This window comes from Schistocerca piceifrons, chromosome 11 (genome assembly GCF_021461385.2).
Source record: "Schistocerca piceifrons isolate TAMUIC-IGC-003096 chromosome 11, iqSchPice1.1, whole genome shotgun sequence".
Taxonomy (NCBI): domain Eukaryota; kingdom Metazoa; phylum Arthropoda; class Insecta; order Orthoptera; family Acrididae; genus Schistocerca; species Schistocerca piceifrons.
Window position 1 is genome coordinate 153043742 of NC_060148.1, and position 26593 is coordinate 153070334.

The 26593-nt window shown below is 43.3% G+C and overlaps 1 protein-coding gene across 1 annotated transcript in view; it reads right to left on the reverse strand.

Moving 5' to 3' along the window:
• LOC124719839 overlaps window positions 1-26337 on the reverse strand; it is a 78290-nt gene extending 51953 nt beyond the window's left edge. Inside the window, exon 1 of the mRNA XM_047245026.1 lies at window positions 26054-26337. Coding sequence (XP_047100982.1) covers window positions 26054-26337 — 284 coding nt within the window. The remainder of the gene's footprint in view (window positions 1-26053) is intronic.
• Between the last annotated feature and the right edge of the window lie 256 nt (window positions 26338-26593).

Consider the following 26593-nt stretch of genomic DNA (forward strand, 5'->3'; position numbering starts at 1 on the left):
TAGGGCAACAACTGCACAACGTGTAGCGACGGGATGGGGTCGAGACAATGGAGTGGTGAGATCACCAGCCATCACAGACAGACTGCTGGTATCGGGCTTGAGGTCTGTGGTTACCACTGACACCGTACCACAGGCAGTGTAGTGTGGAGCCAGAGTCAGCTGGGGCACTGAGTAGCGTTCTGTGGTGTTGGGCGGCGGGTGTCGCTTTTGCCTGTGGCGGTCAGGTCGACGCTGCTTTGTCCTCAGGTGACCTGGTGGGAGGTCGCGGCAAGCAGCGGTCATAGACATGGCTGCCTCTCCAGCCCAAAGAAACAAACAGAGCTGAGGAAAACTTGCGACCAAATCATGTGGAAGGCATAAGGAACAGTCTTTCGGAATTTCGAAAATTGTTGAGAGATTTTGAAACGAAACTATTATACCAATTGGTTTGGTAGACTCTATGGTTCCAGAGACATACAATCAGAATCTCAGGAAAATATCATCCACACAGTTCAGATGCTTGCAAGTGCAGCTGAGTGTGAGAACATCCACACAAAGCCAAAGAAAGACTAAATTAATGAAGTGTAGCGGAAATGAGATTATTGTTCAACTTAACGTCAAAACTGCAGACGAGGATCTAGACGAGCTGAAAAGATTCTACTACCTTAACAACAAAGTTACTCATAATGCACAAATTAAAGGACGTAATAAGTAGACAAGAGCATTCAAAAACGACGTTCAGGGCCAAAATAAGTCAACTAATATCAAATGTCGATGTTAGTTTGAGGACGAATAACTGAACATGGAGATTGTATGAAAGTGAATCAATGACACTGGGAAAACCGGAACAGAAGAAAATCGGAGCGTTTGAGATGTGGTGCTACAGAAGAACGTTGAAAATTAGATGGACTGATAAGACAAGAAAAAATAAGGATTTTAGCAGAACATTGAAGAATGGAACCTACAGAGCATGTTGGTAGGAAGGTGGGACAGCATTTTGTTCTTGGTCTTGCATTCTTATCGTTGTCTTTTGGATCTTGTAAGTATTGCATATTACTCGTATTTCACTGAATCGTATTCTTACTTTTCTCAATATTTTGAACATATTGCACAATTTTACGTTTCCAGATGATTCTTCTAGGTCTACAGGTCCTATGAATGTGTTCATTTTATTTTCAAGTTTTGCTTCCCTCATCAATTACAACGTCAGACGTGCTGCTCTCTTGTGCTGTTACCCTTCTGCCAGCCAAAATGATCGTGATTTGTTATATCCTCTATTTGCTTTTCCATTCCTTTGTACAGACACTATGTGATCAAAAGTATCCGGACAGCCCGAAAACATACGTTTTTCGTATTAGGTGCATTGTCCTGCCACCTACTGCCGGCTACTCCGTATAAGCGACCTCAGTAGACGTTAGACATCGTGAGAGAGCAGATTGGGGCTCCCCGCGGAACTCAGGCACTTCGAACGTGGTCAGATGATTGGGTGTCACTTGTGGCACCCGTCTGTACGCAAGATTTCCACACTGCTAAACATTCCTAGGTTCAAAATGGCTCAAATGGCTCTGAACACTATGGGACTTAACATCTATGGTCATCAGTCCCCTAGAACTTAGAACTACTTAAACCTAACTAACCTGAGGACAGCACACAACACCCAGTCATCACGAGGCAGAGAAAATCCCTGACCCCGCCGGGAATCGAACCCGGAAACCCGGGCTTGGGAAGCGAGAACGCTACCGCACGACCACGAGCTGCGGACAAACATTCCTAGGTCGACTGTTTCTGATGTGATAGTGAAGTGGATACATGGAGGGGCACATACTGCACAAAAGCGTAGTGGCCCACCTCGTCTGTTGACAGACAAAGAGCGCCGACAGTTGAAGGGGGTCGTAATGCGTAATAGGCAGACATCTATCCAGACCATCACACGGGAACTCCAAACCGCGTCAGCATCCACTACAAGTACTATGACAGTTAGGTGGGAGGTCAGTAAGCTAGGATTTCACGGTCGAGCAGCTGCTTAGAAGCCTAACATCACGTCGCTATAAGCCAAACGACGCCTCGCTTAGTGTAAAGAGCGTAAACACTGGACGATTTAACAGTGGAAAAACGTTGTGTGGAGTGACGATACACAATTTGGCGATCCGATGGCAGGGTGTGGGTATGGGGAATGCCCAGTGAACGTCATCTGCCAGCGAGTGTAGTGCCAATAGTAAAATTCGGAGGCGCTTCTGTTATAGTATGGTCGTGTTTTTCATGGAGGGGCCTTCCACCCCTTATTGTTTTGCGTGGCACTATCACAGCACAGGCCTATATTGATGTTTCAAGCACCTTCTTGCTCCCGCTGTTGAAGAGCAATTCGGGGATGCCGATTGCATCTTTCAACACGATCGAACACCTGTTCATAATCATGGCCTGTGGCGCAGTTGTTACACGACAATAACATCGCTGTAATGGACTGGCCTGCACAGAGTCCTGACCTGAATCCTGAAGAGCACCTTTGGTATGTTTAGGAACGCCGACTCGAGCCAGGCCCCACCGACCGACATCGATACCAGGACGTAGCCTCACCTGGGACTTTCCTGTGCCTCGATTGTTTTATAAGCATACGTGCTGTGGGGAAGCAAGAGCTTTCGATAGCCGGCAACTGTTGCGACGTAAAACGAAGAACGACGGAGAAAGATAGAGAGAGAGAGAAAAGGATTCCCCTCGCATCCACTCCTCTCCAAGGCCAAACCTGGTGTGCGATCATGATTGTTTGTACTGCAGCCATAATGTTATGAAATTGCGGTACGTAAAATTTTGATATTTCTATCATTATGTAATTTGTTAATAGAAAGGCGAAGAGACATGTAAAATTAATGCATTCACAGTTTGAAACAGTTGATCCAAAAATAGATGTTTTACGTTGTTTTACATCTATGTCAAAGATGCAGAGCTACAATTTTTGTAGTATGTGTATTCTGATATAAAGCATAACATATACAATTTACATAAATTTCTGTCATCAGTGATAAGACGAGCTACAGTTGCAAAATTTTCGAACTGTATTTGATTTTATCACTGGTGATGAATATCAACACTTGTGCATGTCCCATCAAGAGAAACGTGTGTTCATATCTGTGCATTTTTATTGTTGTTGTTAGTAATAGTAGTATAATTATCACTACTACGTGCTACTGTTGTAATGTTGACTCACTAAGATGTCAGGTTATATGTGAGTGAGTGCGCCGGCCGGAGTGGCCGAGCGGTTTTAGGCGCTACAGACTGGAACCGCGAGACCGCTACGGTCGCAGGTTCGAATCCTGCCTCGGGCATGGATGTGTGATGCCCTTAGGTTAGTTATGTTTAAGTAGCTCTAAAATTCTAGGGGACTGATGACCTCAGAAGTTAAGGCCCATAGTGCTCAGAGCCATTTGAACCATTTTGTAGGTGAGTGCACGAATGCCTTCATTTTATCAGGTGAAATAAACGAGTAAAGAAGTAAATAAATGTACAAAATGTGGCAAAATACGCTAGTGCTTGTTATCCACTTTAAACTATTTCTAAGGCCACCTGCTCTGCCCTTTCTTGCGACTCATAGTGTCTGTCCTGCTGGGGTTGGCATTGTGTAGTGGATCCCCGTACCCTCTGGAGCGTATGTGTGTCAGCGGGCCACACGCAACACCAGATGGCCTCAAAGATCTGAAAATTTCGGAGGAAAATGGCGCCACCTTTCTCCATTGTAGCTTTTATCAGAACGACAATGGACAGGAGTCTTAGAAGATCACGTGTCAGAGATTTGTGCTGAAATTATGTGTACGTGCAGTCTAGATCGCATCACATCACATAGTGATCTTTTAATTCCGGACCTCTGGCCTGGCTTCATGCTGAGTATCCTGTGGACTCTCCCGAGACAGCAGCCGTGTTCACAGATCTGCGTGGACGCGCTCCTGGCTTTGCGACCACTCAGGCGTCCTGTCACGTCCCCATGTGCCCGCCAAACGATTCGATTCACAGGAAATGTCTGCGACCAGCGTGTGGAAAGTGAAGGTCTCAAAGTCCCTGCGATCTGGCGGCTCTACGGGATCTGCTGAGTGACGTCAGCTGAGCACGACACAGCTGGAGAGACTTGTGGAGTCTCTGTCGGTGAACTCAGGCCCTTGTCAAGGCTAGAGGCGGTGTGCTCTACTGCTGTGTTAGCATGATGTCTCCTTATCTGACATCGACTGAAATCTGTCCTCAACCTTCATGTTTATTATTTGTAACCTTACAAGTAAACACAACCAACTTGACCTTGTGTTTTAAGGAGAAAAAGGTACACTTGCAAGATCTCAACCATAGCAACCGAACACCCGCTCCCTCTTAAAATAAATGTCCATAATTATGATAACATTAAATGAAGACTTCTTGAATGCACTGCTTTTAACCTTTTGCACGTGAAGGTTGCCTGTCACTGGCTCCTTCCCACTTCAACTGCCTAATGCACGAGTGCAGAGTACTGCACAGGGAGGTGGGGGGGGGGGGGGAGCGGGGTGACATCCAGACCCCTCATACTCGCTTCATGTTGAAAGCGTGGGAGGAGGTGAGTGGAACCAGTCCCGCCTGCCCCATGTGTTTCGAAACTTTGGTCTACAAGTGGAACACATGTTATTTATCATGTAAAACAGGTAAGCAATATGAGCAGATAGTATGTCAATCTCATGCAAATATATGATCAACATCGTTTAACGATATTCTAGTACTGATATTCTCAAGCAGTTTTATATAAAACACACACACTGATACATAGATCTCTGTTGTCTGACAATATTACATCTTCAAAGCAAGCTTCTTAATCAGTCAATTCCTGATTTTACGTCTCTGTTCCACTGTATCAATGAAATCGTTTGACGAAACTGGTTTTTTGTGAAAGCGCACCGCCATCATTGTCACCGTCATCCTCTCATAAAGAAGGCTCTACCGTCACCCAGCTTTTGTTGCCTACATTTACCAGATGTTCTCTATGATTACTACTAATAAATTACAAGGTACAAATACGAGTAATATCAGAAAGAAACACTTGCACACTTTCATTTCTTGCGTGTAAGAGTTAGACGAATGTAACGATGATTACGAGTCACAACTTTCACGAGCTTTGAGGTTTAATCGTTGCAATTTGATCGTCACTATATACTGATCCTGGAGGTGCGACACTATCGCTTGTTGGTTCACCGACATTATAAACACAAACCTCTCACTCATTGTACCTACCGTACAGTAGTTCATGCTCTGACAATGGTCGACCGCAGTGGGCTGGAGAGTGTCAGAAACAAGTCGTACACGAGCGTCGAAAAGCTATGTGTTCAGAAGGCTATAACTGCGTACTCTTAGAACTATGGCACAAATCTTCGCGCGAGATCTATAGTGCGGGCTAATATTTTGCAAGTCTGCTTTTTTTATATGAGACCCAGTTGGTGATCTTCCCTTGTTGGATGTTATCGGTTGTCAGTAGATAACTGTTTTTTTCTCCAGTGCTGTTATTATTTAGATCTAATGTTTTTATTTCTATGTATAATTTGGACAGAGTTTTCACTCCGTCGCAACTCCATCATCATGTGTCCATTAACTTTTATGTGATTTTTTATAGAATACCTTAAGGAGCACTTCCCGCTTTATTTAACAATACGTACTCCCAAATAAGATACTCACCAGTTTTGTTCAAGTCCATCCACTTATAATTACGTAGACGGCGGCTCTCAGATCTTTCCCTGGCGACCACGGCTCTTGTGATCCTCCGAACAGCACGCAGTGACTGGGACACGACGTCATGCCTCAGATCATCCCTCTGCAGCGTTGTAATGTTCCATTCCATGTTGTTCAACCTTTCAAAATAAAACGGAGTCAGCAGATGTAACAGACGATATTCTGAAACTTGATAGAAGTCACCAGCTCATTAGTGTCGAATCGAGGTGTCAGACAAGTATTCTGGCGTAAATTATGATTGGTATGCAAGTCTGCTGACATATTCTGGTGGACTGATCGTCTCTCAAGAAACACAAGAATTCACATACAAACATGCAGCCAGGACAACGACAGGACAAGCACGGCAGACCACCTTTAAACACACGGAGTGGGCGCTCCCCCACAACATGCCTCACCGTCTGCTCCTCAGCACCACAGTCACAGGCAGCGCTTCTACTATGAACCCACTTTTTCAAGACGTAGGCAGGTCTCCTGTGTGCCATTTGGATGAGGTTGAATCTTGAGCTTTCGTGACAGGAAAGACCATACTGTGCAACCTTACTCAGTCGGTGGTCTCCGCTATTTAGGACTGAACTCTTACCGGACTCTGCCTCGAGAATTAGCATCTTGGCATCTTTGATTGTGAGATTAGCAGGGACAAAACTGGATAGAACAGGTAACCACTAAGCGGGACCTGTTGTAGCAGTGCCATTAATAGCCAACACGGCCCCTTTCGTGTTAATTGTATGAGCGCTGTTCTCCCTCGCTATAACACAATATGCAGCAGCTCAATATGCAAGAGAAATTACAGCTTTCTATTGTTTGTCTGAATTTCCACCCCAGTAGTTTCTAGAAATGTGGTTCAGCTTATTTAGAATAGGACTTTAAACGACTTTCATAGGTTCGTGCAGAGCTGCATGGGTGACAGTGACAGGCAAAGTGAGACACCGAGGTAATTAAGGAAGTAGTTGCAGGACATGTCCGTAAGAACAGACACCACATCCATATAAGTATATAGTTCTGGCAATACCGGCCATGACCTTTTTATTCTGTGCAGATGCACACATATTCCCCGAACTCTTACGGGACTTGGTAAGAATGTCTTCCACGAGTCATGAGTGCGTTGGGGTGGGACACTATGACTGTAGTGTGTGGACATGAAAGGTGAGAATGTGGGTCTCGTGGGAGGCGTGCGCGAGATAGTTCCTGCAGTCGCACTATCCTCTGTGCCCTCGGTGGCTCAGATGGATAGAGCGTCTGCCATGTAAGCAGGAGATCCCACGTTCGAGTCCTGGTTGGGGCACACATTTTCACCTGCCCCCGATGATATATATCAATGCCCGTCAGAAGCTGAAGGTATTAATATAATACTAATTTCAATAAGTAAATAGCCAGCTGCACTCGATGAATTTGATTCCTAGGCGTCCATTATGAACAACAATAACAACAGGACTTTGGAGTGCGAAGAAATTGGCTAAGGGGTCACGTGAAACGGAACCTGGGCCAGTGGAGTGGGCTTCTATTCACCGGCAAGCACAGGTTCGAATGACGCCTGGGGCTCGTCATACAAGACTGTGTAGGTTACCAGCAATCGGTGCACGTCTCTGTCCATGGGTTCAGCTGGGAGACAAGTCGGTCATATTTTGGGCTGCTATTGTGGATGGGTACCCGACGCTGGTGTAGCTGCTCTATGCGTAGCGTCTTTGATTAGCAATCCAAAAGTCCTCGTTCCTGGATTCGATACCCGACAGTGCTTACATTTTCATTAATAATCAGCATTGGTCGCCGAAGACTTTCAGCATAAGAGTCACCCTCTCTTGCCCTTGAGGTGGGAAAGTGCCCCTAAAGGCGGAACAATCAGCAATGATCAGCTGCATGAGGATGCAGAAGACAATGGAAAACAATTCATTAAGGTCATATAACGTGTATCCACAGGGCATGTGGCCTGTAACTGAAAAAGTGTCATGATCCTCTCTATCGGCAAAAGTTATGGAATAGCCCCCGTTCGGATCTCTGGGAAGGGACTGCCAAGGGGGAGATGAAAACGAGGAAAAGGTTGAATAATGAATGAAAGGACAACGTTCTAATGTCGGGGCGTGGAATGTCAGAAGACTGAATGTGATAAGGAAGCTAGCAAACCTGGAAAGGGAAATGGAAAGGCTCAATCTATAGTAGGGGTCAGTGAAGTGAAATGGAAAGAAGACAAGGATTTCTGGTTAGATGAGTATATGGTAATATCAACAGTAGCAGAAAATATTACAAACATCAAATAAAGTTTTGCATCACCTCGGTTCCGAGAGTTCCGGAACCTAAACAGAAAATTGGAATAGAGCTCAGCATAAACATAATTTCCACACTTTTTACTGCTCATGAAGACCACCCACTTCATGTTGTACCACCAAACAGCGGACCTTCAGAGGTGGTGGTCCAGATTGCTGTACACACCGCTACATTCGAACCTGTGCTTGCCGGTGAATAGAAGCCCACTCCACTGGTCCAGTAGCAGATGCATGCCTGTATTCGTCGTGGCATATTATCCACAAGTTCATCAAGGCACTGTTGTTCCAAATTGTCCCACTCCTCATCGGCGATTCGGCGAAGATCCCTCAGAGTGTTTGCTGAGTCACGTCGTTCATCAACAGCCCTTTTCAATCTATCCCAGGCATGTTCAATAGGGTTCATGTCTCGAGAACATGCTGGCCACTCTAGTCGAACGATGTCGTTATCCTGAAGGAAGTCATTCACAAGATGTGCACGATGGGGGTGCAACTATCGTCTATGAAGACGAATGCCTCGCCAATATGCTGCCGATGTGGTTGCACTATCTGTCAGAGGATGGCATTTACGTATCGTACAGCCGTTACAGCCCCTTCCATGACCACCAACGGCATACGTCGGCCCCACATAATGCCACCCCAAGACAGCAGCGAAATTCCACCTTGCTCCACTCGCTGGACAGTGTGTCTAAGGCGTTCAGCCTGACTGGGAAGCCTCCAAACACGTCTCTGACGATTGTGTGGTGAAGGCATATGTGACACTCATTGGTGAAGAGAACGTGATGCCAGTCCTAAGTGATAAATTCGGCATGTTGTTGGGCCCATCTGTACCGCACTGCATGGTGTAGTAGTTGCAAAGGTGGACATTGCCATGGACGTCGGGAGTGAAGTTGCACATCATGCAGCCTATTGCACACAGTTTGAGTGGTAACACGACATCCAGTGGCTGCAAGAAAAGCATTATTCAAAATGGAGGCGTTGCTGTCAGGGTTCCTCCAAGCCATAATTCGTAGGCAGCGGTCATCCCCTCAGTAGAAGTCCTTGGGCGGCCGGAGCGAGGCATGTCATGGACAGTTCCTGTCTCTCTGTATGTCCTCCGAGACGCCTGGACAGTTCTCTTGTTGCGAGCTCTTTGTGGCACAAAGTAACAATGCGGACGCGATCGAACCGCGGTATTGATTATCTAGGCAATGTTGAACTACAGACAACATGAGCTGTGTACCTCCTTCTAGGTGGAATGACTGCAACTGATCGGCTGTCGGACCCCCTCCATCTGCTCATGCATGGTTGTATACATGTTTGGGCGGGTTTAGTGAAATCTCTGAACAGTCAAGGGGACTGTGTCTATGACACAATATCCACAATCAACGTCTGTCTTCAGGAGTTTTGGGAACCAGGTGATCCAAAATGTTTTTTGATGCTTGTATAACGGGAGTGGGATTATTATGAATGGGAATGTAGAGCAAAGTGTGTGTTACAGTGAACAGTTCAGTGATAGAGCTGTGCTTATCACAATCGACAGCAAACCAACGATAGTTCAGATATACGTGCCGACGTCGGAAGCTGAAAATAAACAGATAGAGAAAGTATATAAAGATAATGAAAAGGGTAATACAGTACGTAAAGGGAGATGAAACTCTAATAGTCATAGGGGACTGGAATGCAGTTGTAGGGGGACCTGGAAGAAATGGTAAACAAGAGAATATGGGCTTGGGACAAGGAGTGAGACAGGAGAAAAGCTACCTCAGTTCTGTAATAAATTTCAGCTAGTAATAGCGAATACTCTTAATCACAAGAGGAGGATGTATAATTGATAAAGGCTGGATGATATGGGGAGTCTACAGTTAGATTACATCATGGTCAGACAGAGATTTCGAAATCAGATTGTAAGGCGTACACAGAAGCAGATATATACTCATATCCAATGTAGTAGTGATGAAGTATTTTGAAGTATCAGAGATCAGTCAAGAAGAATCAATATGCAAAGATGTCAGTTACAGAAGCACTAAGGAATGACGAGATGCGCTTGAAGATCTGTAACGCTATGGATACAGCAATAAGGGATAGCCCAGTAGGCAGTACAGTTGAAGAGGAATGGACATCTCTGAAAAGGACAATCACAGAAGTTGGAAAGGAAAACATAGGTACAGAGAAAGTAACTGCGAAGAAACCATGGGGAATAAAAAAATAACTCAAGTATTTATTGTATTATACATGATGAAAGAAGGAAGTTCAAAAATGTACAGGGAAATTAAGGAATACAGAAATACAAGTCACTGAGGGATGAAATAAACAGAAAGTGTAGGGAAACTAAGACGAAATGGCTGCCTAAAATGTGTGAAGAATTCGAAAAAGAAATGATTGTTGGAAGGAATGAGTAAGCATACAGGAAAGTCAAAGCAACCTTGAGTGAAATCAAAATATGGGTGATAACATTAAGAGTACAGTGAGAATTTCACTGTTAAATGCAGATGAGGGTACAGAAGGGTGGAAAGAGTACATTGAAAGCCTCTATGAGGGGGAAGATTTGTCTGAGGTGATAGAAGAAGAAACTAAAGTCGATTTAGAATAGGATATCCAGTAATAGATCAGAATTTAAAAGAGCTTTTTGGAGGGACTTAAGATCAAATAATTCAGAAGGCATAGATATGATTCCATCAGGATTTCCAAAAGCATTCGGGGAACTACAACAAAACGATTATTCACGTTGGTGTGATGAATATATAAGTCTGTCGACATACCACCTGACTTTCTGAAAAATATCATCCACATAATTCCTAAGACTGCAATAGCAGACAAGTCCGAGAATTACCGAAAACTCTGCTTAACAGCTCATCCATCCAAAGTGCTGACAAGAATAATGTATAGAAGAATGGGAAAGAAAATTGAGGATGCGTTAGATGACTATCAGTTTGGCTTTAGGAAAGGGAGGCAAGAATGACTAAAGAACAATGAAGGCACAATCGTAGGATTTGTCAACCTGGAAAAGGCGCTGAGCAATGTAAAATGGTGTAAGATATTCGAAATTCTGAGACAAACATGGATAAGCTATAGAGAAAGACGTGTAACACACAAAATGTACAAGAGCGAAGTGGGGATAATAAGAATGGACGACCAATAACGAAGTACTCGGATTAAAAAGGGTGTAAGACAGGGATGTAGTCTTTCGCCCCTACTATCAATCTGTGCCTCGAAGAAGCAATGGTGGAAATACAAGAAAGGTTCAGGAGTGGGATGAAAATTCAAGATTAAATGGTATCAATGATACAATTCGCTGATGACATTGTTATCCTGAGTAAAAGTGAAGAGGAATTACATGATGGGCTGAGTGGAATGGACAGTCTAATTAGTACAGAATATAAATTGAGAGTAAATCGAAGAGAGACGAAACTAATGACAAGTAGCAGAAATGAGAACAGAGAGAAACTTAACATCAGGATTAATGGTCACGAAATAGATGAAACTAAGGAATTCTACTACCTAGGCAGTAAAATAACCAATGACGGATGGAGCAAGGAGGACATCGAAAGTAGATTAGCTCTGGTAAGAAGGGAATCCCTGGCCAAGAGAAGACTACTGGTATCAGGCCTTAATTTGTTGAAGAATTTTCTGAGAATGTATGTTTGGAGCAGAGCATTGAAAGGTAGTGAGACATGGACTGTGGGAAAACCGGAACAGAAGAGAATGGAAGCATTTGAGACGAGGTTCTACAGACGAATGTTGAAAATTAGGTAGACTTAAAGGTAGGGAGTGAGGAGGTTCTGTGCAGAATCGAAGAGGAAAGGAATGTGTGGAAAACACTGACAAGGAGAAGAGATACGATGATAGGACATCTGTTAAGACATCAGGCAATGACTTCCATGATACTAGAGGGAGCTGTAGAGGGAAAAAACTGTAGAGGAAGCCATAGATTGGAGAATACATAGAGCAAATAATTGAGGACGTAGGTTGCAAGTGCTACTCTGAGATGAAGAGGTTGGCATAAGACAGAAATTCGTGGCGGACAGCAACAAAGCAATCAGAAGACTGAAGACTCAAAAAAAAAAAAAAAGTGGGAAAGGTCTCTAACCTTTCGTATTCAAATGTTGGAGACATCTTCAGAGGGTATGAAGGCTCAGGCAGCAGTTTGAAACTTCTATAAACTCAGCAAGCCGAACTGTTTATACGCATCCACGCCACAGTCGGACAGTGATGTCATCACACGGGTGCTTAAGAGCGCAGAGTCACGAGTGCGTCTGCTGTCGAGCCTCTGCCGGTTTGCCTGGTCTCTGTATTCAACACTAAGGCCAGCAACTCGTCTAATTTCAGTCATTCTCCTTTTCGTTAAAGTTGCTTCTCGTACTTATGTGTGTTTGACCGTGTGTGCAAGACAATTTATATAATCCTCCTATTGCAACTGCTGGCCATACATTCTTTACAGTGTTCAGAACCCTCACGCTCCTTTGTTGTTGGCATAAACACTGCACTCTGATGATGTGGACGGTGACTGCTTTTACTAATGGGAATAGATCTTTGGTCCTTTTCTTGAGTAGCTCCATATCTGTAAGCAGATATTGCAATATTTAACTCTCTCTCAGATTAATCATTTCTTCTGAAAGTAGTGTTTAAATGGTTGGGGTGTTCCTCCAACTACTGTGGTGACAGATTATTTAAGCCCAGCCCACAACTGCTCTTTCCAGTTTGGACAATGACTGGAATTTTTGTGAATGTATCGACATGTGTGAGTGAGGTTTCTGCAGACATTCTGTGCCTAACATCTGTGGATTCTCTAAGCATCTGTACAGTGTAAAATATTTCAGTTTCTTTCTGTTCAGGATTTCATCTTATAACTAAAATAATTTGGAAAATTTAGAAATTCTGTGTTCTTTTTCTCCATGAGGCTGTATAATGAAGTAAAAAGTCTAACGACAGTGGTATTTCTTGGTGGACTAGTGAGCTGTTCCTTCTAGTTTTATATATAAAACTGCGCTGTAACTGTGCTGAGTGTGTTTCTCGTAGTCACACTACCAGTTTTCCAAATAGTTTGTGGTCCTATCGAAAATATGTCATTGTGAAAGAGTATTTAAAGCGATCATACCTGTCCTTTGCCAAAATTCGTTCTACGACGAGAAAAAAAGAAATGAAAATGACGCACCACAAAGGAATCATCTTAAAGGGACGGATATCGGTAGACATGATGTACACAAGCAGACAAACAAATGAATACAGTTTCAGAAAAACTGAATGAAATATTCTAGAGAAAGAGTCTCACAAACTGAGCAAAGTCAATAACGCTTTGGTCCACATCTAGTACTTCTGCAAGCAGTTATTCATCTTCCCAATTATTGGCAAAGTTGTTGAATGTCCACCTAAAGGATATCGTTCGAAATTATGTCCAACTCGCAGGTTAGATCATGAAAATCCTGAGATGGTTGGAGAACCCTGCCCAGTATGCCCCAAACGTCCTCAGTTGGGGAGAGATTTGCCGACCTTTCTAGTCGAGGTATGTTTGGCGGGCACGAAGACAAGCAGTAGAACCTCTCGCCTAGTATGGGCGGGAAATTACTTTGCTGAAATGAAAGACAACACAACTGGACGTGGAATATCGTCGGCGTATCGCTCTGCTGTACGGGTGACTACTAAAGCGGTCCTGCTGTGAAAGTGAATGGCACGCCAGACCAGCGCTCCTGGTTCCTGTGCCTTATGGCAGGCGACAGTCACGTTGGTATCCCCCAGTCTCCAAGGCGACTCCAGACACGCCTTTCCTGGGCACTGGGGCTCAGTTAGAAGCGGGGCTCATCACAGAAGACTGTTCCAGTCAATGACATTCCTGGCCTGGAGACGCCCCAGATAGCCTTGGGATACCAATCTTACTGTTGTCCGCCATATGGTGTGACAGCCTGGAGTGATGCTCAGGAGTGTCATTTGTTTTCACAGCAGGACTTATTTGGTTGTCATCTGTGGCACCCTCACAGCACACCAGTTCGTGTGCAGCCCATTTTGCTGCCCTTCATGGTAAGCCATCCATGGCTAACTTTTTTGTCTTTGGACTTGCCAAATCCTACCTTGGCCAGCAGGGTGCCCAGACCTCTTCCTAATTGACAATAATTGGAGCAATATAGGCAAGGACCAACCAGGTCGGGATTTTGAAGATCTATGGCACCACTTGGACAAAATATGGCAGGATGTTACTCTGTCAGACATCCAACAACTCTGTCAATCAATCCAAGCTGAATAATTGCTTATGTAAGGACCAGAAGTGGACTAATGCATCATTCTTGCTTAATTTGTCAAGCTTTTGTCTTGAATAAATCATCCAATTGTTTGTTTGTTCATGTACAGCACATTTACTATTTTCTTTGCTTCTCGGGTAGTTCCTTCATGGAGTGTTGCTTTTTTTCTTGTCTAAGAGTGTAATTTCCATGTCTGACATCGTTTCATTAAAAGCACCCATAGTAAGCAGTGATAGAACGTCTACACAGGCTAATATTGGATGGACTCAACATCATGGATTTTATTTTTTTCTATAAATATCTTTTTTTGTTACAGAGGGCTGCAGAAGACTGGTCAAGTATTTGGCAGTCACGTTTGTCAGACAGTCCATAGCACTAGCAACTGCTCTGTAATGGAATGATGGGTTTGTCAATTTTTGGTACAGCTAACAATCTTGGTGGGACCAGTTCTGATTTGATAAGACATTTCTTGTTGGTGGGAGAAATCAAACAGGCTTTTACTGTCTGATGCATTACCCTAAGTATTTCTGTTGTGGCATTTCTTTTAATCTCCCTGTACCTTCCTGGCTGTAATACAACCTCAGTTTTACTGGAGTAGTGTCATTATCTGATTAGCATTGTAGCGTTACCCTTACCTGCTGGAAGTTCTTGAATATATCAAAATTAAAATCTCGGAGAGTTTTCTTTTCATATTTCATTAAGTTACTGTTGCCTCAGTGCTTACTTCCTCTGGAAGTGTCTTTGGTGGTGCCTCCAGATTTAGGAGACGAAATCTTAGGCACAGAAATATGCCTTGGACGGTGGCCTCATACCCATTAAGCAAAATTCACCAGCAGATTGTATTCAAATTAGTTACCAGTACGAGTATGGTTGTTAGTGTTTGTAGGAATCACGAAAGAAACGAAGTGTGTAGAAATGTGAGAAATCTTTAGAGAAAGGGCGGCCAAGACATCGGCTCACGGGTCATGCCCGGGCAAAAGTGCCAAAGTAGTCAGCCTCACTTCATATTTCCCCCACCACCACGCCACGCTGTCTGAGCGTGAAGAAGGGGAAGAGCGCAGAACTGCAAATGCGCCATAATTAAATGGCAGTGCAGTTGCACAGCACACGACTTAGTTCTATGTTTCACATTTCTCAGCAATATAGCTCACAAACAAAACAAGTTATCAGCATTGTTTAATTATTTTTAGAGCACTGAAACAATATATAATTTTTGCCTGGTTCAAACTACTGGCATACAGGCAGACGAAGACTATTACACAGAATTTCGCACTAAAGTTGCTAAGTAATCGTGACTTGTTTAGTCACAAAAATGGTTACTGTAGAACTTTTGTAAACTAATTATAGAGACGTGGGAACTCTACTTGAGAAAAGCAGTAACTGGAATTACCTTGCAGGTCAGTCAGTTACATCTACACTTGTACAGGGGCGCAAACAACTGAAACGGCAAAAAGTCTCGAAAACAGTTCAGAAAAGTTGTGAGACTGACACTGTTAGTTAGTTACTTCGTTAGTGACGTGTTCCATTGATCAATCTCACGGTAACCATGATGTTGTCAAGTGCATAATAAATGCACACATGACTCATGGTTCTTATTTCTTCTTAAAAGCTTAAAATTTTTAGTAGCTACCCCATTCCCTTAAATGGAACAAAATGCAATATTATACCTACGGATTTATTTATTCCTAGTCAAGAATTCATCTATTGTATGGAAACAGTTGTCACTTCATTTCTGAAACCATTAGTGCTGTCTGTCAGACATATTAAATCATCTGGTAATTTATCGAAGCGTTTTATAGCAGCATATTCTATCACTTTCTGTGGCAAAGACAGATTATGTAGAGGATAGTGTAAGTCTTTCTTTCTTCTGGTATTATAATCATGAATGTCACTGTTGATTTTAACCTGGTTCTTGTTGCTCAGAACAAATTTCATGACTGAATAAATGTACCGTTACGCTGTTGTAATAATTCCTAACAGCAGAGAGTGAAAATGTGCAAAATATGTTAGCTTGGTATCCTAGGTCACTCAAAATTGGCAGTTATTCTGGTTACAAAAGTTTTGGAACCTAGTCGCTTTATGAGATCCAAAATATGAATTTTCCAATTAAGATTCTCATCTATATGTACACCCAAAAACTTGGTATGGTCTACCCTGACTACTGACTTCTGCTGATGTGTTATATTTATTGAAGGAACTGTATTCCTTGCAGTAGAATACTGGATATGCTGTCTTTTTCCAAAATTCAGCCCACCAATTAACAACTTTTCCAAAGTCATTATTTGTATCATTTTCCACTGGTGTTTCTTTTACAGGTTTAATAGTGATGGGTGCATCATCAGCAGTGTCAGTTTAGCTTCTTGTTTCAGATAAGAAAGGGCATCGTTCATGTACATTCAGAACAGGAGAACTATGATTGAGCCTTGTGGAACACCTAGTGTAATTTCACCCCAGTTACATAAAATGGAAAACTTCTGTAAATCAATTAAACCATATAAATAAACGTTTTGCTTTCTGTTCTGTAGATATGACTTAAACCAATCATATGCTGTTATTTATACCATAGAATTGTAATTTCTCTAATATCATGGTTAACACAGTCAAATGCTTCTGATAAGTCATAGAAAATTCCTAGTGCTGGTGTTTTACTACTTAAAGATTCTATTACGTGAGCAGTGAAACTGTATGCTGCTGTCTCACTGGAACAGCATTTTTAATCCCAGTTGCGATTTACTAAGAATCCCTTCATGGTTGTGATGGCTAACCACTCTTGAGTACATTTCGTTCTCGACGATTTTTGAAAATGTTGTAAGCAAGGATACTGGCCATAAATTATTGATATCTGTGCTGCCCAATTTTTTGTACAGTAGCTTGACGGAGGGATATTTTAACCTGGCTAGGAAAATAGCTTGCATTACTGATGCATTATATATGTGACTCAGAACATAAGCTGTAACTGCCCCACATTGTTTTTATATCTTGTTAGAGGTGTCATCTGCTCCAACAGACATTGATTTATCAAAGTTTTAATGATTTTTCTTTTTCAGAAGAGGTTTCTAGGTGAAAATTAATGACTGAAATTTCTCACAATTGGCTCTTCCATGTACGGTTTGGCTATTTCTTTGCAACTATTCTCACCAATTCTTTCACATACACTTAAGAAATTATTGGTAAATGCAGAGTAAGATTGTCACTCTGCAGCAAAGTGTGCGCAGATTAAAACTGTGTGCCGGCCCGAGACTCGAACTCAGGACCTTAACCTTTCGCGGGCATGTGCTCTACCAACTTTTTTATTATTATCAGATTGACTTGGCATTTTGATGAAAATCAGACAACCATAGTCAAACCATCATTTAATATCAGCTGCAAAAAAGAAAATCAACTAATTAGTTCAAGCACGAACAATTATTAAATTCTGAATGGGAAGACTAACCTATTATCCCACCCTTTTGCTCAATTTTTTATATGCATGTGGAAAGTGACAAAACGAAGCTAGAAGGGAGGGGGCTCAAGCTCAGGGAAGAAACAAGGATCACAGGGGAATTTAACCAACAGCCTGTCGATTAAACACAAGAATGAGCATATTCGCAAAAAGCGCTCGGTATCATGGCAATCGCTGCCATTGACAATGCGCAGTTGTCAGATAATGGTGAAAAGCGCGGGGATTTGGGTCATTCCCGCCCTCAATGACATAGTGAACATAGTAACCCAAGAGCCAGACAATAGTGTTCGTTTTCATCTGAGAAAAAGAGGATACATCCGGATGTAGGACAGTGTCGTCTGGGTAAGTGGTTTCAGGCCCTCGAGTAAGGAAAGCTAAGTGATGACGGACTCAGAGCCAGTCATCCCGTCCGCAAGCAACAAGCCTGTGAAGCAAGGTGTCAGACTGATGACAGTCCTCACACTGATCAGTCGGACGAAGGCCGATACGAAAAAGACGATCACTGGTTGGTATCAGACGGTGAGTGACCTTACACCACGTTGAAGCAATCTCCATCGGCAATACAGGAAGACTAAGATGAGACCAGACCGTTTTCTAAGACGTTGACGGGGAAGCAAGTTCAACAGAAGAAAGGGGACATGGTGCACACCCAGGGGGTGATAATATGTTGGTAGTAATATGCGTCATAGAAAGTATATCAGACCTAAGATACCGATAATTAGAAAGTATTCACGAATGTGCCGCAATTTAGGATTAATCCGTTCAACAACAACAGGAGGGGTCAGACTGACCAGCCGGAGACGGGAAAGTAAAGGAGAGGTAACTGAATGCGGAGCCCGCATATAGGTTAAAACATTGCAGTGGACAAATAAGATGGATGTCTTCACTTTGATATCGGAAAGACCCAATCCTCCAAGCTTACGAGGCCTGACCACGACTTCATACAGGACACGAAAGGTATGACGGCGCCACAGGAATCGACCAGACAGCCGTTTCAGTCTGCGGGCCATCATCGCGGGAAGGGGGAAGACCTGCGCGACGTATACTTTACTGATGACGTAGGTCTCTAAAACCTGTACCTTGTGAAGAAGGCTAAGAGAATGCCGTTCATGTTCAGGGATCGCTCCGTGAACACGACTCGTAACCTCACGCCAATTTAGTGACGCCATTTTGATCGGATTGCGATCCACTAAGATCCCTTACGGCGATTGACGACCATCGTCCAAGGAATAACGACATGATCTAAGCCTCTCAACGGTAGGAACGTGCATTTACTATCATTTATGCGAGCACCGGCAAGACGACAAAATGAATCCAACGTATCCTCAAGCCTCGGTATGTCCTCGCCATGTCGTACTAAAACCGTGACGTCATCGGCGTATGCATGGACCGAAAAAGGTTCCCCCAATATAGTCCACGCACGTAATTGCATTGCGAGGCGGCGAAGTAAGGGCTCTAAGAACAAGAACAAGAGTGACATGAATAAGGGCTTCTCTCCTGGGGTAAACGCCATCTGATTGATATCCGGGGGCGGGGGGGGGGGGGGGGGGGGGTTTACCGTTAACAATCACCGAGAGACTAGTGCCGGTAAAAAGGCGAGTTAAGACCTGTCGAGCATCATTATTAAAGCCGACAGCGCCGAGCACCTGGCTAAGGCTAACATTTGGTTTCACAAAACTTGTGACTTGATGCACTGAAACTAATTCCTTCTGAAGCTCCTGGCCTATACCCCTCCCATGACTGCTCCCTAGAAGCAGCATTTTTCTTTTCCTATTCTGATTTGATCCCAACCTGTCTTTTTCCTTTAAGCTAATATTCTCCATCAACCTACATTCAACTACATCTGGGTGAGGCCCTTCCTCCACTACATCCGATTTACTAACTTTTTTCAACAGTTTCCCTTTCTCACCCTTTGCTTCTACCTTTTCCTAGCACCCCATCTCTTTCTCTTCCCTTAGCGTACATAATTCCAAATTCGCCTTAAGGGCACAAATTTTCGACTCCTGTTCAGCGATTTTTCTGTCCTTTCTACATAACCTACATTGCCGTGGAGGAGTCTTTATCTACCCCGTTTCCTCGCCGCTACATTCGCCCCAATGAAACCACAACCGACAGTCTTCACACTCCATGCTTCAGATTTCTGAGGCAATCACCACATTTGTCTGGCATGTTTTTATAGAAAAATTTACACAAAAGCAGAGAATAATTTGGCACAATAGCACTGATGTTTCATAACCTGTATTAATACGTAACTGAACGTTAATGTGGACAAACTTTTAAACAACTCAAAATCTTTATAAGACTACACTTGTAATTCTTTCTAGGTCACAACGTATTCTTCGAACCTCGCATTTCTTTTAACGCCAGTTATCTTAGGAACTGGACAGTCGTTGTCAGAATGTGTCTCTTTCAGAAACGCGATTTTCTTTTTACATGCGTACCCATCAAATCAGAAAAAGTTACCTTGCAGTGCCTTACTATGAGCAATATGCAGTCATGTTCACTTAAAATGTGAAATCTGCACTCGATTTGAGTTGTTCTAAGTTTCGTTCGTGCACTCCTTTCTCCTTCAAAAAATAAAACGTTCGACCAATTTCTTCGCGTGCTCCAGGTCTGCAAATTAAGCACAAAGTACTTTTGAATGTACAAAACAATGAATGCCGTCTGTTGACATTTGGAATATTTTTCCTCTTTCATTGTCAACTAAATCTTTAAAATCTTTGTGTGTGGTACGACGAAGACGAAGTAAATATTCCAGAATTCGAACCAAAAACAGTTCCCAACATGACTAATTTAGAGGCGATATTTTCGGAGTAGTGAAGCAACTTAAATCATCTAATAACAGCAAGTCTTCCGGTCCAGACTGAATAGCAACCACGTTTCTGTGAATTAATTGATTCCAATTATGACTCACTGATATGGTAATCGAATGATAACTATTATCTGCTTTTTTTGGGGTACACAATTTTACATTTACAAACACTTAAAGAAGTTGCCAATCCTTACAAGACTTTACTCGCGAGTGGGTGCGTCTATGTATAAAGTGCGGCAACTTCAAATAACACTGCTTTCTACAATTCTCTACATAATAAACAAAAAAATTACATTGTTGTTATAAAATTGCGAGCGTTATCTATATCTTCATTATTGCTTCAGCTAACTCAGTGGTGAGTTGTGTTGTCATTCGTCCAAGTGAGCTGTAGTAACGCAAAATAGACAACGCGTGTGCCATCTCAGAATACAAGATCTCGTCACCCTTTGTCCACAAGCGGGCCCCTGTCACCCTCTACAGGCCGCACAAAAGCTGACCGACAACGAGGAGCCTGCGTGGCCACTCAGCGTGGATTCAGGGTTCGACATGGAACCAGGCAACGAAAACGGTGACGTCACTGAGGATGAAGAGGAGGAACTCGTCGCACGGAGTGACCGCGATTCGGATTCTGAACAAGAACACAGTTCAGACGGTGACCGCGAATAATCACTCTCCGCTGTTTATATTTTTACTGGGAGGGAGGAACATGAAAATGGAATAAATTATGTGCTAATGAGGCCAAAAAACTTAAAGAAAGAATATTTTAAAAATATTTCCTAAGGTGAAAGTGTTGCCAGAGAGGTGTCAAGTGAAATGGACAGTACTTAGACTGGAAATGATTGACAAAATAGTAAGATACACAAACTTGTGTACTCAGTCTAAGAAAGAAACAGTACAGTATTACAGATAAAGGGATGCAAAAAGAGGCTACAAGATGTGAAATAATAGCATTAGTGGGATTGCTTTGGGATTACGCAAGGAAACCACACTAATGTCATCGAACTGTGGAGAGCAGATGGTACAGGTATGGAGATTACGAGAGCTGTGATGAACTACAGAAAACTCCTGCTCCTTTTACGTTGCATCTGTTTTGGCCACAGAAGCTCAAGGCAAGAAAGGAGAGTAAGTGATAAACTTCCAGCAGTAAGGCAAGAATTACAACGTAACAAAGGAAGGAGGAGCCCACACAGCCGATCAGCTGGGAGGTGAGTATTCCATAGCACGGGTGACAAGAAGATGGCCACTGGTCGTATCCTACACTGCCATGGTTAAGAGCTCAAATCACTTTCCATGCGAATGAGGTAAATCCAGAAAAGAAGAGGAGCATATCCTTGGAAAATTTAGCATTTTCCCTCGCGATGCCTCATCTAGTGAAAACAGGCAAGATTCCTTCACTTCCTCTCGACACAGCAACTCTCATAGAGAGAAAAAAAAAAGGGACACCTCTACTACCTTCAGTTGTGGCCCATGCCGTAGCTTTTTTTAGCAAAGGACATGGAAAACAACGCTTAACATATCAAATGTTTCAAGTAGTCCGTATGTTTTTCTGTTCATCAAAGTAGCGGCAAACCGTCCATCGAACTTGAGTAGCTACACGAGAAACTAAGCAACTACTTAGTACACACCAGTACTTTATCCACAACACTACCCAATCCCTATTGCATAACGCTGACATACGCAAATTCACGTTTTTGCATTTGATTACTAACAGCCGCTCACACAGTTGCAGATGACACAATGCATGCCGAGAAAAAAGGCAACAGAAAAAAACGGAAAATATGCCGGAGACAGCGACAACAGTCTTAAAACCACGCTGTAATGTATGATAAATAAAGTATTATGAAAGTATTCACAGAAAACAATATTTAAAAAACAAAGAGTACACATATAATCATGTTTTACAATGTATTATAATTATGCTATTTTCTGTATGTTTCAGATTTAAACAACCCAGTGATTATGGCGACATTTGTCGCTGAAACTAGTTTGGGGAATGAATAACTAAACAACAAAAATGTTTTGGATCAAGGCGGACCCCCAACTCCCATATTGTTCTTCACATCTCGATACTTCAGTTGGTGAGAGCGATGTTCGCAAAAGGAGGAGGACTGGGTTTGAGTCCCAGCCTGACACGCAGTTTCCATTTGCCAGCAAGATTCAGGTTTTCGTCCGTACCATTACATTAATGTGAAATAACTTTATTTCTGTTATCACTACAATTGTCGTAGCTATTTGTCTTTGTCGTCGTTAGCTGGAAGACTGGTCTGACGCAGCTCTCCACGCTACACTATCCTGTGAGAGCCCCTTCACTTCCAAATACCTACTTCAACCTGCATTCATTTGAACCTGTTTGCTGTACTCATCACTTGGTGTTCCTCTACAATTTTTACTCCCCACACTACTTCTCCATTACCAAACGGACGATTCCCTGACGGCTCAGGAGATGTCCTGTCAACTGATCACTTCTTTTAGTCAAGTTGTGCCATATTTTTTACTGTCTCTAATTCGACTCAGTATCTTCTCATTAATTAAACCATCTGCATACCTATTCTTCAGCAGTCTGATCTACCATTACATTTCAGTTAGCTCCTATTCTGTTCTTGTGTCAACTGCTTATCGTCCATGTTTCACCTTCATACAAGGCTACACTCGAGACAAATACCTTGAGAAATGACTTCCTAGCAGTCAGATTTATATTGAACAATAAATAATTTCTCTTTTTCGAGAGATGCTTTCCGAGCTGTAGACAGCCTGTATTTTATATCCCATCTACTTCGGCTATTAGCACTTATATTGCTGCCCGAATGTGACAACTGATCTACTGCTTCCGTGTCTTATTTCCTAATTTAATTACACTTTTGAATGTGACAGGTCAACTTTTCAGCAATCTTATTAGCTAAATAAGATACGGATGTGTTGAGATGTAATTCACTTCTTAATATGACGGAGACATAACTGCATTTGACAGAAAATGAAACTGAGTAAAATGTATTATCTTTCGATGCTCTACAGAGCATGAAAATAATATCACATCGGAAACATTTTCCACAACCGATCATGTTGTCACTTGATCATAGCATAAGAACCTGAAACCTAGATTGTGATTATGTAAATAATAGTTGCAGAATATCAGGAAAGTTTTCCTTTATTATATTAAAATGGCATTATGTCCAAATGAGGAACTAAGATTTGGGATTTGTACATATTCAGTGAACAGTACACATATGCCTCTAACAGCAATAACAAGACTTGTGTGGTTATCGTAAAACGACTAGTCTTTTGTAGAACGAAATTAATCCACCGATAATGGTTCACCACTTGTGAATGAAACTAAGAAAGAACAAAGTGAGCTTCAAGTCGCCAACTAGAGCATGTTTTCCAGCCTGTTGCCTATCATACGCGAATTAAGTGTTGGCTAAAAGTGTACAAAACCCAGAGCTTCTGGAAAGCATGAAATAATCTCCCCACGCGAAATGCTATGCCTCCACTTAACTGAGCACAGGGGTCGCTTTGGAGTGGTGGATGCTGTGGTGCAGGGGAGGCACCAGGCGGTCACGTGACGCCCCACCGCTGACGTCAGTGGTGACGGTGAGGTGGCGATAGCAGTGTGTACGTGCCAGTCGCTCGCGTGGAGTCAGCGCGGTCACCTGGGTCGACGTGGCGATGTCGATGAGTGGCAGGAAGGAATTTTTGCGTTTGGATATGTCCACGACCACACAGCGAGCAAAGCTGGACAATTTGTTATTGTGTCAACGCGGACTGTCCAAGTATCTGCGACGAATGGTGAACCACTCGTAGTGATGTAAGGCAGTGGCGTAAAAAGATTCTAGCCGACAGGGCTGGTGATGAGTGTCACTCCAGGTCACCGGCGATGAGTTTCAAACCAGACGAAAATTGGCACTGCCAGTCGAAGCAGCTCCTTCTGAACCAGCTGCAGAGAAATCGTTGCGAAGGCAGCTGCACAGACTCGACATTTCTAGTCAGCGACCGTCGTTCACAGAGACACACACAGATGCGCGTCCTGAGTGGGCCAAAAACACAGTGGCTGGTTGGAGGTGCGTTATACGAGTCCCGATTTCGCCTGTTCTGAAAATACTGAGATGTCGATTGGACCGACGGCCGAATGAGGCGTTCAACCTGCAGTGTGTAGAGGATGTAGTTCAGGCCAGTGGTGGTTTCATGGTATTATGTGAGTGTTTCTGTCACCATGACTTGGATTCAGTCATTAAGATTAATGTGAAGCTGAACCAGCACGTGTATTTCAACATTCTCCATGACGAGCTGTTGCCCTATCTTCTATACCTTCCTGATCAGTATTCTCTGGACACTTGATTTGTAGAAGATGACACAGTCGTGTTCTCAGGGCTGCGTGCGTACACTCCTGGTTTCACGAACACTCAGGCACCCTTCAGCACCTACTAGACAACCCAGTCTTATAGCCACAGACGTTGTACGGTACTTTTTGGAACAGCAGCTGCGAGGTGGCAGCCGACATCCCCGCTGACTGGTAGCTCTACGGGATCTGATTATCAGTGGGAGGCCTCGGGTGGATGCTGCGTATCTGGAGAAACTTTCGGTACTATCATCAGTGCTGGACTGAAGGAATTTTCGAGGCTAGAGGTGGTAACATTGTGATGCCATTGCATGATCCTTCAAGAAAAAGTTGGCTTGAGTCTGACTGTCTTACTGTAACTTAATGATGTATGGACAGAATAGGAATCACGCAACCAGCTAGTTGTACATCAAAAGTTTATTCAAATATTTATCAATGTTTCAAAAGATATAAACCTGTCTTCCTTGGAACAAGTGTAAACTTATTGTGTGGAAAGAGAAACCAGGTCATAAGGCTCGGTCAGCGATTAACTGATCCATATGAATGCTAAGATACAGCCACATGGCGTAATGAACAGGACACCTAGGTAAAAGTTTGAATAAACTTCTGACGTGCCCACTGGTTGGCAGTATGATTCCTATGGCCTCCATAATTTTACTGTTGCTAACTGCTGCCATATTAGAGATTTTAATGGCGTATATATAGCAGATGATATGGAGCTCTACTATTAACTGGTGGTGCAGGGTGTTGACTCTCTAATTGCTTCTTTCCATAAAGTAATTAATTTAGCCACTGGCGGTGTTTATTGTTCACTTTTGAACTTATTTACAACTAACAACGACATCAAACTGCAGCTGTTGTCATCTCAAATGACACTGTACTCTTATTGATTTTTGATAATATGGTTAAGGAATAGGGATTCAAATTGAATTTTAGTAAGGTAATGAGTCTCAATCGCAAAGTGTTTTATTGATGGTTACCGCTTTCCATATTTGACTATCGTCATTAGACCATTTACTGTTCCCTGTAGCGATATGCGGAGATAGCGACTGGAGAGAGACGTATGCCACGAGTCACATTCTTCGACTACGCGGTGCAAAGTGTCAACAGAAGAGGCGGCGGTAGAAGGTATTAGTGCACTGCCTCCTTGGGTCTAACTAATGTGTGCTTACTGGCAGATGGTCTGTCTCGGGAAATAGTAAAAGTATGTGACAGCATTGAGATCAAAATTAATGACAGAAGAAGAGGATTAGTTGTACAGTTAGTAGATTTGGCGTCGAGTGGGGTGCGTACCTCGGTACTGAGCAGGAGTCGATGCAGTCGGCAGCGATCCGGCAGCCGAGCTCCCCGACGAGTTCCGAGGATTGGCGGTCCGTGAGGCGGCGGAGCTGCGCCAGGGCGCCGGAGCACCCCTCTTCCTCCCCCCCAACACCTGCAGGCGGCGGCGGCAGTCCGTAGCCGCTGACGATGGCTGCCAGGCGCTCCACAGCCGCCAAGGCGGCGGACAGGTGCTCCGGGGTGCCGCATGGCATGAACTCCGGAAACAGACCTGCAAAACACCCTTCAGCCACCTCCATGTCTGCACTCTGACTCGAGCGTACATTGACTTCTCCTAACCACATAAATACAAGCAGCCACTGAAAGTGAAACACTAAGAGAGCAGCAGTCAGTGATAGTCGACATGGCATCGGGTGTACTGCACACTTTTACTAGCCAATGGTCAGCAAGTCAGCTGACTGTCAGCACGGCGGCCACTGCTGCGGCTCCCCTTGAGGAGGAAGCGGGCAGAGCCACCCCGACAGTACAACACTGGACACTGGACACTGTGCCGTC